At 39.5% G+C, this 12503-nt stretch overlaps 1 protein-coding gene across 1 annotated transcript in view; it reads right to left on the bottom strand.

Annotated features, from left to right (window-relative positions):
* ABCA4 (ATP binding cassette subfamily A member 4) overlaps positions 1-12503 on the bottom strand; it is an 81669-nt gene that overhangs the window by 31828 nt on the left and 37338 nt on the right. Inside the window, exons 15-20 of the mRNA XM_033000400.2 lie at positions 12211-12387; positions 9041-9263; positions 8181-8402; positions 6063-6267; positions 3366-3464; positions 1617-1841 (exon numbers count right to left, since the gene is read on the bottom strand). Of these exons, the coding sequence (XP_032856291.2) occupies positions 1617-1841; positions 3366-3464; positions 6063-6267; positions 8181-8402; positions 9041-9263; positions 12211-12387 (1151 nt within the window). The remainder of the gene's footprint in view (positions 1-1616; positions 1842-3365; positions 3465-6062; positions 6268-8180; positions 8403-9040; positions 9264-12210; positions 12388-12503) is intronic.

Genomic DNA, 12503 nt, shown 5'->3' with positions numbered 1-12503 from the left:
TGCTTTGTGAAGGAATCCAGGTTTCCTTTTACCTTACTGGGCCAAATCCAAACATCCTTGTATTTACAGAAGTTCACATGGAGTGTGGATAGTTATCCATATACTGGCAATTGAGGTACCATCCTTGGTTTTATATGTATCATGAACTCAATTCATATTTGCCTGTAAGACTCAATGACGAGTTCTGAGGCAAATTCTCTGATGATCTCCCTCAGTATCTGCTTTGCATCACCTGAAGGACACCAGTGGAGGATTGATTTCCCTTTTTTTGTGATTCATGTTTCTCCATTCTGATCCTATTCCCTCAGTGCAATTTCTGGCCATTTAGGTCTTTCTTCAGAGGTGGCAGCACTTGCAGGTGATGTGGATGGGGCTTTGGTGGAAGCTCTGCTTAAAATGTATCAAGTAATTAGGACAGATTTTTAGTGTGTCTGTCCTGCTCTGCTAACCTGTGCTAGTATTGGATCGCACTTAGAGTTAAGCCATTAGAACCACTCTCCATTTCCCATCCCATTACTCTTATATGAGGCACTAACTCTCACATGAAGCCACTTTGGAAACTGTCCTTGAGCCATACCAGGTCTGCTCTTGGCTTCTCCATGTGTCTCCCAGTTCCTGTGTGGCTGGCTGAAAGGGAAGGCAGGCTTTTTTATGCAGTGACAAGCAAAGCCTGTCCTCTGTGATTATGAAGCAACTGGAACCTGGGAGCTAACGAGTACGGCACCACAAAGATAAGGCAGTACAAGAAGATGGGCTGAAATAACCTTTGCCCTCTGCCTGTCTTTCTCTTTTGAAGTCCTGTCCTGTTTCCATTCACCCTGGATGCATGTTTTCAGTGCCTACGTGAGGAGCTCTGATGAACCCACTTTTATCTCTAGCTTTTCAAGAGTCAGAGTTGGCTCAGAGCTGTCTGTAGCAGTTACTTTTGCTACAGAATCTACATGCATTCCTCTGAACATCACATACAGAAAACTCCTCTGGCTCCCCACAAAAGAAGCCATTGGGACTTTAAAACAAGGCAGGTCATTCAAGAATTCTTAGGTGGTGGCTAATGTCAGCATCAGAAAAGGCTGCAGACAGACACACAGAGCACTTTAGATAAAACTCTTTGAAACCAGCCTTTCCCTAGAGATCCAAGACCCACTAAAGTTAGGCAAAAAAAAAAAAAAAAAAAAAAGGAAAGCTAGGGGAGTTAGGGGGAAGAACATTCCTCCCAGCATAAGTATTTTTATTGAAGTCATGGCTCTGTTTAATTCTAAGAAGTAAACGTATGTGTCTCTGAGGCTTCCCTCAGCATGAACATTAAATTGAAGCATGAACACCAGGACATAGAAACAGCCTGTATTTGCATGATAAAAAAAAAAGTTACAGAGTTCTTCTGGAAGTCAGCTCTTGTATGTGTAGTGGCTAAAATATTCTAAGGGATTGTGAATGTAGAGGAATCAGTAAGAGGGTAGCTGGGAGAGTGCCTCTCCACAGCTTAGCTCTGGCAGTTGCATGGTATCCACTGTAGCCTAGTGGGGCTCTTGTAGTTTGACTCCAATCATTGCTACATCAATTTTGTTATCAAGTACAACAAGTATACTATCTCAGTAGTTAGGTTGCTCTCTCCTTACCATTAATTTCATCTTTGTCCTGGACATCTGTCTTGGGCTTCCCCTGCTCACTGGGTTCTTTTTCTCGTTTGTGTTTACACTGTTTGATTTGACCATCCGCATCCCCCTGGTTGGCACTCTTTTCTTCTGGCTTTTCAGGTTCTTCAGATTTCTTTGTTCTGCTTTCATTTTTATCCCCTTCCACAGTCTTCTGATTCACACAGCCTTCTGACTCTGGACTTTTTTCTATAGAAACCAAAAGTAGCCAACATTTAATTAACCAAAATTTAATTTCCTCTTATCTCTAGAGGTGCTTTGAAGAAAAAGAGGAAGTCCTAAGCCTTGAGCTCTCCAAAAGCAATCATCAACAGTGCTTTATTCAGGTTAGGAACACAGGACTCAAAGCCAAGACTCAAGCTTTCTCACAACCTTTAGTTTGGGTACTAAGAAATCATGGGTCTGCCTTATATTGGAAATACATTAAAGAACACACAGAATTTACGAGGCACTAAGATAACCAGAAAATGCATTTAATTTCTACTAAAGTTACGCTTAAACTAAATAAATAGAAAATGTTAAAAATCTTGTAGGTAACTGTAAGTAATCTGAGATAATCAAAGGAGGTCTGGTGCAGGATATGCCCAAGTTCCACAGAAAGTCAATGAGGTGTAGGGGCTGACATCTTATCTGGGCCTTTGGAAATTTCCCATTCACCTATAAGCATGCTTCACGTCCTTCTTTGGCTCTTTCCTCCTCCTTCCTATACAGTCAGATTCTAATCTGATGGGCAGCATTTGCAAAGCCAGAGCAGGTAACAGAGTCCATAATATCTAGACAAGCCTCTATCATTCTGAACACCCTCATAGCAAATTTAAAGGAAAACCTGTTCATTCCTTCAGAGTGCACCATAAGGCAAAACGTCTTAAAAAAACCCCCAATGTTATTACCTCTTCTTTTCTAATCAAAACATGTGAGCAGTGGATGTATTATCAGCATGTTCACAGAAAGGATTAACTCCCTTCTGTTTATAGGTATCACCTTGAAATGAGACCACCTTGTCAGTAGCCTGTCTGAGCTGATAAATGATAAGGATGGTAATGAGAAGACTGAAGAAGTTATTTCTTCATCTGCCATTTTGATTCATTTCACTGTTACCTTGTAAATTTAAGACAGATTTCAAAACACCACTTCCAGCAAGCCTCTATTTCAGACATTAATAATCATTTTGCATTAATTCCTATTTTGATACATCACCTACATGTTGTTATTAATTACTCCAGTATCAATGCACAGAAAAAAAATCCACAAAAGCAGGACTTTTGCACTCATTCAAGTTGGTCCTATGGTGGCATAAATTTTAATCTTGCTTACAAACCCAAAGTAAACAGACTTAAATTAGTGTCAAGCTAGATAGAAAAGAATCAGGTTTAGAAAGTTGGGCAAACATCAATGTAAATAAGATCAACACTGCATTTCGACTCATTTTACAACTGAGAACTCCTTGAATGTATCAAAAGATGTTGGTTAGAGAGTGGAGGTTTGATGTTGCTTGTTAATCCATGCTTTAAAAGCTCTCAGGTGGAACAGTGACTCACCTCTAATAACTCTAATAATAGCAGGCCACTCCCAAGTTCAAAGGCACCTGCTGAGATTCCCAGTGTATGGCTGTCTCTAATCTTTGCAGCAGCTCAGGTAATGGAAATGTTACATAGTCACCTCTAAATGGATCAGTGGTTTTGAAGTTATTTCTAAAGTTTTAAAAAAACTCACCTTCAGAAGTTCCTGTTTTCTCAGCTTTTGGGTTTCTAGAGCCGAGCCAGTAAGATTCCTGCACAGGGAAATACCAAGGCTGTGGTAGACCATAGTCCCCTAAACCAAAAGTAAGTAGGTAAAGTGTAATTCATAAGCACATTCCTCAGTAGGCACAAATTCATCTAGGCAAAGTCTGAGCTATAATTATAAACACTTGCAGTCCTAGTGTTGCATATCAGAAGGTCAAACCATCCACCAAGTACCTGACAGAACAGATTTTGTTTGCAGATTTTTTTTTTTTTCCTTTTGGACAGGAGTAAAGTATCCAGAAAATATATGACCTAATCGGCCTTAACTTTTTCTTAAGTAGATTGTGGTTTTATTACAGAATGAAGCTACTCCTTACATGAGGTCAATCTGAATCCTCACCAACCAGGCAACAGCTCCCAGGGAACACCCTGACTGCTTAAGATGTGATCCCAGCCTGCCTCAGGGATTTTCTTTTATGGCCAACTATAACACTTAAGGGCTGACATGAGTGAAAAGCTCATTATATTTGCACTTATTACCCTGGGCCTGGATTCACAAGTAGCAATGAGGAAAGGGACTCTGGCTGTTATTTCAGCACACAGCCTCGCAGGAAAAGTGACAACAGAGTAATCCTTCTCTTAAGCAGAAATGGGCTTTTTTGGTCACAAGTTAATTCTGTTTTGAAAAGATAAAGTACAATAACATTATCAGTTCTTGTCAGGCCAGACCAGAGTTAGTGCAAATCAATACTGCTTTCCTGGATCATAATGATTTACAGAATGCAGGGATTTGAGCTGCTATGTTTAAAACTGGCATCTTAGTGAACCCAGATGTTACTGGCCTTGTGCTACTTATTCAAAATAAGCAAAGGACATTTGTGATACTCTCTGGAAGATGGTCAGTTTTTCTATATTGAAAACCATGAAAGCATCTTCTTATTTCTGACTTAACAAAAATACCCTGTATTTCAGGCCACCACTTGTACTCCCATTAATGCACACAAAAGCTCTGTCTGCATCCATAAGCAGTTTGCCTTGCACTTGTTCTGGACTGGATTATACCCCCTTGAAGCTGGTGGCTAAATCAACTGCTTCTCATTCAGGATGAATGCAAAACCCAAGTGAAATCCATTATGGAGCAGAATGCTCAAATTGCAAAAGGACCAGTGTGCCAATGGGTGGTTGGCTGCAGAGAAAACTTGAGCAGGAGTTGAACCATATGGCTCATGGGATTATCCAGGTAACTCATATAGTAAACTCAAAGATGACAGCATTGATTTGGTAGGTCTGCATTTGTGTGAGAGAAATGCTATGAGAAATTCCACAGAAATAGAGGAGCAGAAAGCCAAGGAGACACTCAGAGCAAATATTGGGAGGAACTGAAGCCAATGAATAGAAGCCCTGAAAGGTGTTACTTTTGTGTAAAGTGCTGGTTGAAAAAAAACAGGTTGGATCTATGAGCAAATAAACTCCTGTTTAATTCCTGCTGTGTTGATGGTAAAAGTACGTTGTTCATTCTTTTTTAAATAAACAGAGTTGCAACATTGACTTCTCTAAAGAGAAACTTTCAGGAAAGTTATTACAAATTAGCTTTGAAAATAAGTATGTTAAAATTGCGTAAAACTTATTTGCAAGGACAAAATTCTTAAAAACTGAAAAGGCATTAATTTGATGTAGCATAGCTCACTTTGGTAAGGATGCAAACAAAGAAGACTTAAGGTCATATTTTACTTTCTAAGCAAAATATCCTCAGACACATCTAAAACCATTTAACAAATCCTTACTTCTTCTTGATTTGGATTAACCTAAGTGATGTGTGCAGACAAGCACCATCTTACCTTATCCATCATGAATTTTCCTTCATAGCTAGAAAAGCTGCAAGACCTTAAATTCTGAGTAACCACTCAGGAAAAGAAAAAAAAAAAAAAACAAACTGAAAAAAGATAGCCATCTGCCTAGAAACACATTCTGAAACTGCAGTCCCCGTGTGGGAGTAATAAATAATGAAAAGAAAGCTCACTTGCTTGTACAGCATAAGAGTCTGCATTTATTATATTGTAACAATATTCAATAAGAAGCAAGATAACCATTTAAGCTACTACTAGGACAAACCATTTTCTCACAAAGTTCCCAAACTTCATAATTGCTAACAAAGAAAGTCCTCTTGTGAACTTGCACTGGAACCAGGATTCTCATTTAGATATAAAATAAATCCATACAGGAACTTTCACAGCTGCCTAGGACACAGTATATGTCTCAGGAAATAGTTCCATCCTTTAAGAATCAGTTGGCTTAATGTGGCCATAGTATACATGTGAACTAGAATTCCTATTTTTATATTTTAAAAAATTTAAAAAATTCTCGCTAGAAATGTTTGACACTTCTCAAAAGAAAAATATGTACACAAATTCACTTTTAACAGATTATATTTTTGTAGATTTGTTTCCTATTTAAATTTTAGAACAGGACCAGAAATTGCATCCTCTTTCTCACTGTTTCCTCCTTTTCAGGACTAAAATAGGAGAAAGGAAAAAGGCTAAGTGGAAACCAGTGGTGCTATACTGGATAAGACTCATGGTCTACAATGTCCACTACCCTTTTTCTGACAGAAATACTCAGAGACTGATTGGACTAACACACTTTACAACAAATACCACTACATTTTATGAATAAGAAATTGACATACCTGGAAAAACATTATCAAGATACCAAGAAAGTATTCCATAGAGAAAAGCATCAAAAAGCATCATTTTAATGGAAAAAAGAAAATTATATTCGTCTCCTTCCAAGGGACTGGTACTGATGTTATCCCACTGTAGGCCAAGACCTTGTTCTTCATAGCGTGATAAGTATTCTGTACCGAAACCAAAAGCTACTTGAGAAAGCAAACTCTAGAATAAAGAAAAAATGAGATTCAACTCAGCAGAAGGACATTTTGTAAAGCAAGCACAAAACCCCTGACCTTTAGGGAGTGGACTTCAAAACTTGACAATGCCTAACAAATGATGAGGGAAAAACAGTTTCACTTTTATATTGGACTGTAATGTTTAATCCTCTGAATGGCTGCAATTCTCAGCAGTATTTAGCCCTGACAGACTGAACTGAACCTTGGCTGTACTTACTTTCACTACTAGTCAACCTTCACAGCTTGTTTTTTTCCATTAATGTCTCTGTTCAGAAAATACTATGGATGCATCTAGAAGTTTGCAGTGTACACCTTTGCCTATCTTGGAGAAACAAAATCTTTCCTGGGTGTATAGGGCAGGGCCAATACAAGTAACAAGACAGAAAGTACACCAGATGCTCAGGATAAGGAAAACCACAACCATCTCCTCCCCTGGTGTGTCTGCTATGTGGTTCTCACACAACAAACTACTAAACCAGTATAGTATCCAAACATCCTCTTCAATGTTGCATTACAAAAACAGAGCAGGAAGTGATATGGTGCTGTTTCATGGGATATGTAGTTCAGCCAGGAATTCCAGACCTTAGGAAAATGAAGGAACAAGAGGGATCCCAACAACTCGCAGTAAGGCATTACCATAGTGTGGCTAAGTAAAAAATGTTTTGTTTCCAGCAATACACTTGTTGTTCAATTACCTTACTTGTCCTTAAAATTTTTTATTTTTTCTTCAGGCCCCCTACACATGCATACCGTGACCCTTGTAATCTGTGTGCTAAACTTTGAACAATAAATGTAAGACCAAACGTATCAGGAACAGAGAAGAATATTCATGGTTTCCAGCCAGCAAATACCCTTTCACACAGATGCCTCCTCCTTCACTTTAGGGTGAGAAGAGACTTGTCTTTATGCTTAGGCTGTGTGCTAGACTCAAGATTTCTTCCCAAATCAGAACCTGTCAGTTCTGACTTAATGACAGTATCAGGTTTTGTACTTTATTGCTTTAACTGGTAGAACTAAAAATGGTATATACTACACCTGTATAGTACATCGGTTAAGAAGGCTGATTCATAGCTGTATTTACAGTTACAGCTTTTAAAGTGTTTTGTTTGCTTCCCTTTTTCATTAGATTTCCTAGTGCAAGGGAAGAAGACAGTACTTCTCTTTTACCTAGGTTGCTAGAATATTCAGCAAAGATGGGGAGACTGGATTCAAACACCTGCTCCCCTTCCTGATTCACTGGGCAACAGAAAAATCAGTCTGAATGATTCTGTAAGTTCCCAGTTCCATTTAAAAAAACAATGAGAAGTTTCCAGCTCTACTGAATTGTTATGTATCTTACCTACAATGGAGGAGAATCAACAAGGAAGCACTGCATAGAGAATGTCTAGAAATTCTTAAATGGAAGGTATTTCTAAGAGCTTAGTCACTTGGGTTCAAATTCTACCTCTATGTTCAGGTAAAGGAGGAATGTGAACCTGAGATCTTCTAATCCTTAGATACGACCCTGTTAACTACATTATAGCACAAGGAAAAAAACTGTCCCCATTCTGTGAATTGCCTTTGTATTTATTAAACATACCAGAAATTAAATTTGCTTTGACTTATAAGGATGTTCTCAAAATGTTTTGAACATTATGCTAATTTCCTAGCATTCAAAAAGTAAAATAAATTCTACTGAATTTTCTAAAAGCCGTGAAAACCTCTCTTGGTCACTAGGCCTGCTAAAGACTTATTCACTTGCAATCCCTAATTATTTGAGAGCAATTCAGAGGTCTCCCTCTCTAAATTAAAAAAAAGCAGAGGCAGAGGTGTGCAATACTTTGTTACTCACATATACACAGTGAGAATGGGGGCTAAAATTTGAACCCCAAGATACCATATAATCAGTGAAAGGCTTACTGCTAGGATCTTCAGAGTAACAGTCATGCGGTCTTGCCAGACAAAGCAGAAAATGTGGGGCAGGTACAGGGTGAAGTAGATGACTCCACTGCAGGCAGCTGCCAGATTTGCTTTGGAGAAGAAGGTGCTGAACAAGAAACACTGCATTATGGTGGCTGTGGTGAATGTTAGTAGGAATAGAAAGAAGAGAAGTGGACTGCTATAATGTAGTACTTGTCCACACTGTAAGCAAAAGGAAAACAGAAAAATTTAGAAAAGGTCAGAAGTGCCATTGATATGTAATGTGCAATGAGTAATAAGCCAGTCTTTCTTAACTAATACAACTTCTAACTCTCCCAGCATTAATGTTTCAACACCTGAGGTCATTACAATAACAAATCCTTCATCTAACCTTATCCTTGCTCCTGAATTGTGACTTCGGGTGAGTACAACAGGCTGTGGAGTTCATATTCACATATGATGACTGAAATAAGATCGTAAGTGATTGAAAACAGACATTCTATCCCTGTCTTAATAAGCAAATGATTCCAAGCAAGACGTGCCTGCTTGGAAATTCATACCTTTTAAATAAAACCATATCTGAACTAAAAAGAATAAAATATACAGAGCAGTCAGCTTCATGTCTTGCTTTGTGGGGGATCTCACAATAAATCTTACTGGTAGACTTTTATCTTTCTGTCTCTGCCAAGTGCTGATACTGCCATGAGGTCTGCTTGGAAGCATGTGCCTGCTGGATGCTGCGATCAGAACAGGCCACCAAGCATTCACATCTCCCTATGAATGGCTCCTATTCCTATTCAGCAGCAAACTGGTACCAGCAGTGCAAAGACAACAGTGAGTTTGAGAGTGGCAATCCTCACCATGATCAGTGCTGTGAGAAGGAACGTGCTCACAGCCGTCATGACGAAGCTGTCTAGGAACCAAGTGCACCAAATCACCCCATTAGTTATACCCCTGTTCTTCATAGCCTCTTTCAGACGCATTTCCTTCTCCAGCACTATACTCTTCACAGTCATGGAAACTGAATATATCCAAGCCAGCACCATGAAGATGGGAAAGGCGCGGTTTAAGGTAATCATGAAGCTACCAAAGCAAGAAGGGAGAAATGCAACTTAATTTAGATAAAACAAAAGAATATTGAGATGAAAAGCAAAAATGAAAAGGGAGTGGGGAAGAATGCATTTATTAAACACGATACTGGCAATTCTCAGTCTAAACATCAATAACACGTTGTTAGTGAACTTCACAAGCAATCTAAATATTAATGAACTAACGGTTGCTGCACTCCCATGAGACAGATAAATATTATTTCTATTTTACAAAGAGGTTCTAAGGGTTACTGAAGGCTACAAAAGATGTAGTGGCTCATGAATATACATCTCTCTTCACAGTGAATTGCCATAATGCTTTTACTATGATGTACAAAAAATATTTTAAGACATATGCAAATGTTAACAGTTTGGGAGTGTCACTGCCTTTTTATTCTCCTAAGATTCACTGATGAAAGAATTAAACAAATAAAGCATTAAAAGCATCAGATGCTGCCAGAAAGGCTGCTGAAATTCATACCAGCCATGGCTCGGGGAATGCATCGGGATTGTCTCACATAGTACCACTTCCAAAATGACAATGCTGGGACAGGCTGCTGTGGGTAGCCCTTCATGTGCTGTGATGAAGGCGTGCTCCCTTCTTCCATCCCTCCCCCCAGACCCTACAGCTGCTCAGTCCTGGCAGGTGCTCTTTGGTGAAGCACTGCCCCAAGTGTGCTGTCAGGGTGAGAAAGGGATTTGGGGGTGAAAAAGCTGAAAACTGTTTCTGTGAATTTGAGATCGCAACTTTTCAATGAAATTACCCTGAAAACCAAATGGACTTGGTTCTTTAAAGGCTAAAAGTTTAGATCTGCTAAAAAAAAAGTAGCAAAAACCCCCTTCAGCTTCCTAAATCTCAGCCCTATAAGACTACATTTTTGCCATATGCTGTCATAGCTACTCCGTTGTCAAAACAAATGGAATATGTTCACTTTTTCACCAAAAATTCCTGAAAAGCAATCTGACCTGCTGAAAGAAAGCCATGCTTTTGTGGAATGGCCCAAGGTACACTGGGTTTTGCCTGTTTGTAGACACATGTAACCCAGCCCTAGGCCACGAATAGCACAACATCCATGTTCAGCATGAGGATGTGCTTGTTTCACTTCAGCAGGCTCTCTGCAGAGGCCATCACTAGGCTCGGATATCTGTCCTGAACCATGCGTGGCTACTTCAGGCTTCAGAGAACTTCAGTGCAGATGGGGTTTCTGCCTCTGCAGTATTCTCAGTGGAGAGGAAATAAACAGCAGGTTGCCAGGGTGACATTTTGTCAGACTAACAGGTAATGACTGATGGGAATGACAGGTCAAATTATGTGACAGCAATCTGCCGTCATCTGAAGTACTAGCATTTGCCTGCACAGAGCACACTGATAGAACTAGGAAATGATTTTCTATAGTGCTTTTTAGTGCTTTTTTTTTTTTTTTTTTTTGAGTGTACATCAAGATAGTTGCAGGAACACAGATTGCTGCCTTGGAACAGGCACACTGTGAACAGGGAAGAGGCACTGCTTCATAAAATCTGGAGCACATGTGCTGGTTCAGGCCGTATCAATGGGGGTCACAGCATCCACAGCCCCTCTGCCTCCATGTAGCCATGAAATCTCCACACCCAGAAGCACAGTCTCTTTTTTTGTTACGGAGCAACAAACCACCTGTCTCTCCTTTAGCTGCTTTATTCTGCTTTTCATCAGGGAAAGAAACTCCTGGTGCCTGCAATAACGAACTGCAGCCACAGTCCTGAAATCTTTTTCTAGATTCATACATGAATTAAGACAAAAAGCAGTCAATCTGTGTAAAAACCATGGGCAGGAATTAGGGAGAAGGTTAGAGAACACCAGGTTATTGTTGAAAACTAGCGTCCACAAGGGAAGGAAAAGGGCTTTGTTAACAGAAACCAATGCCATATATCCAGTTTGATTGCAGATACTAGTAATGTAGTTATAAATGGATTCCTGTTTAGGTATGTGGTTAGGACTTTGGAAAGAGTTTCAAGAGCCTAAATTGTCTTGAGGTTCTGCAAGGCCTGTAGATGTCTTCAAGGACCTAAAACTACAGCCTTGGGTATTGGTATATCTAGATACGATATGATTAAATCTAGTGTTAGGGTTTGGTAATATACTTGAAGAGACTAGGTTGTTTGATTCTTCAGGACTCACAGAGATAGCAAGAGAGCTATCTCTTGGGACAAGCATTTTCTGTTCAATTCAGAAACCTTTCTTTAGGAAATCATTCCTTGGATATCAAGAAAGTTGGGGTTTAGAGATGTAATTAGGGAAAAGAAGCTTACTACACTTCAATGGATTCTGCACAGTTAACCGAAGGATCCAGTGTTTGTTCTGACACGGGCCAATGCTTTGTGTTCAGTTTTGCTACAGGCACTGGTCACATGCTATAGCATAAGGCTTAGTTTTAGTTAGATAAAAACTTTTTAAAAGATTACATTTTTGCTGGGTCCTGTGTAAACACAGGGGTAGTTCCAAGGCTGACATTGTTAGGGATCAAAGCATTATAGTCAAGGTCCCCTGTCGACAGTGGATTCTCGTCTATAAACTATGTGAAGGTTTAGGTTAGGTTAATTATTATTGCCTGAAAAAGTAGGCCCAAAAATCCCCAGATTATTTTTTGGATTTTGCGTGATATGCAAAATTAGAAGAAAACTGATATTTTGAAGGGACCAGTGTTTCGTCTTCATTTTAGATCTGGACACTGGTTTTCTGGATGCAACAAAGGCCAGGATTGGGATTAGGGGTAGAATCTTGGTAAAGGTGGCTTTTAGAGCTTGAGTTATGACAGGGTAAGGTAAATAACAAATTCATTGTTACGTCTCAGTTGTTGCTTTTGCATATATTCCTTAGGACTAGGGTTAGAAATGGTGTTTGAGAGTCTTAAAGCACCCAGCAATCCAAGTATTCATCAGAATTAAGACAAACTGCTTTTACTCACACATCATCCACAAAACACGGATATGGCATTTGCTGCAGGTAAATTCCTAATGGCACTTCAGCGTTGGTCTGGGTCTTTATAATCCCATGCTCAATCATGTCTTGGAGATATGCAAAGCCTCCCCAGATATAACGTAAATCATCCACAGGATCAGCTCTTGGACCTGGATCCCAGTACCTCAAAAGAAAATTAACATGGAAATTACTTGGGTAAACAGTGGCTTTAGGGGAGGGGCAGGGGGGAAATAAATAATCTTAGGTACTGAAATTGTAGGGGCACTGTGTGGAGTTGTC

Source organism: Tyto alba, unplaced genomic scaffold, assembly GCF_018691265.1.
Source record: "Tyto alba isolate M040663 unplaced genomic scaffold, T.alba_DEE_v4.0 Super-Scaffold_1000006, whole genome shotgun sequence".
Classification (NCBI taxonomy): domain Eukaryota; kingdom Metazoa; phylum Chordata; class Aves; order Strigiformes; family Tytonidae; genus Tyto; species Tyto alba.
The sequence above is the reverse complement of the archived record's forward strand: the minus strand, read 5'-3'. Positions and strand labels throughout refer to the sequence as shown.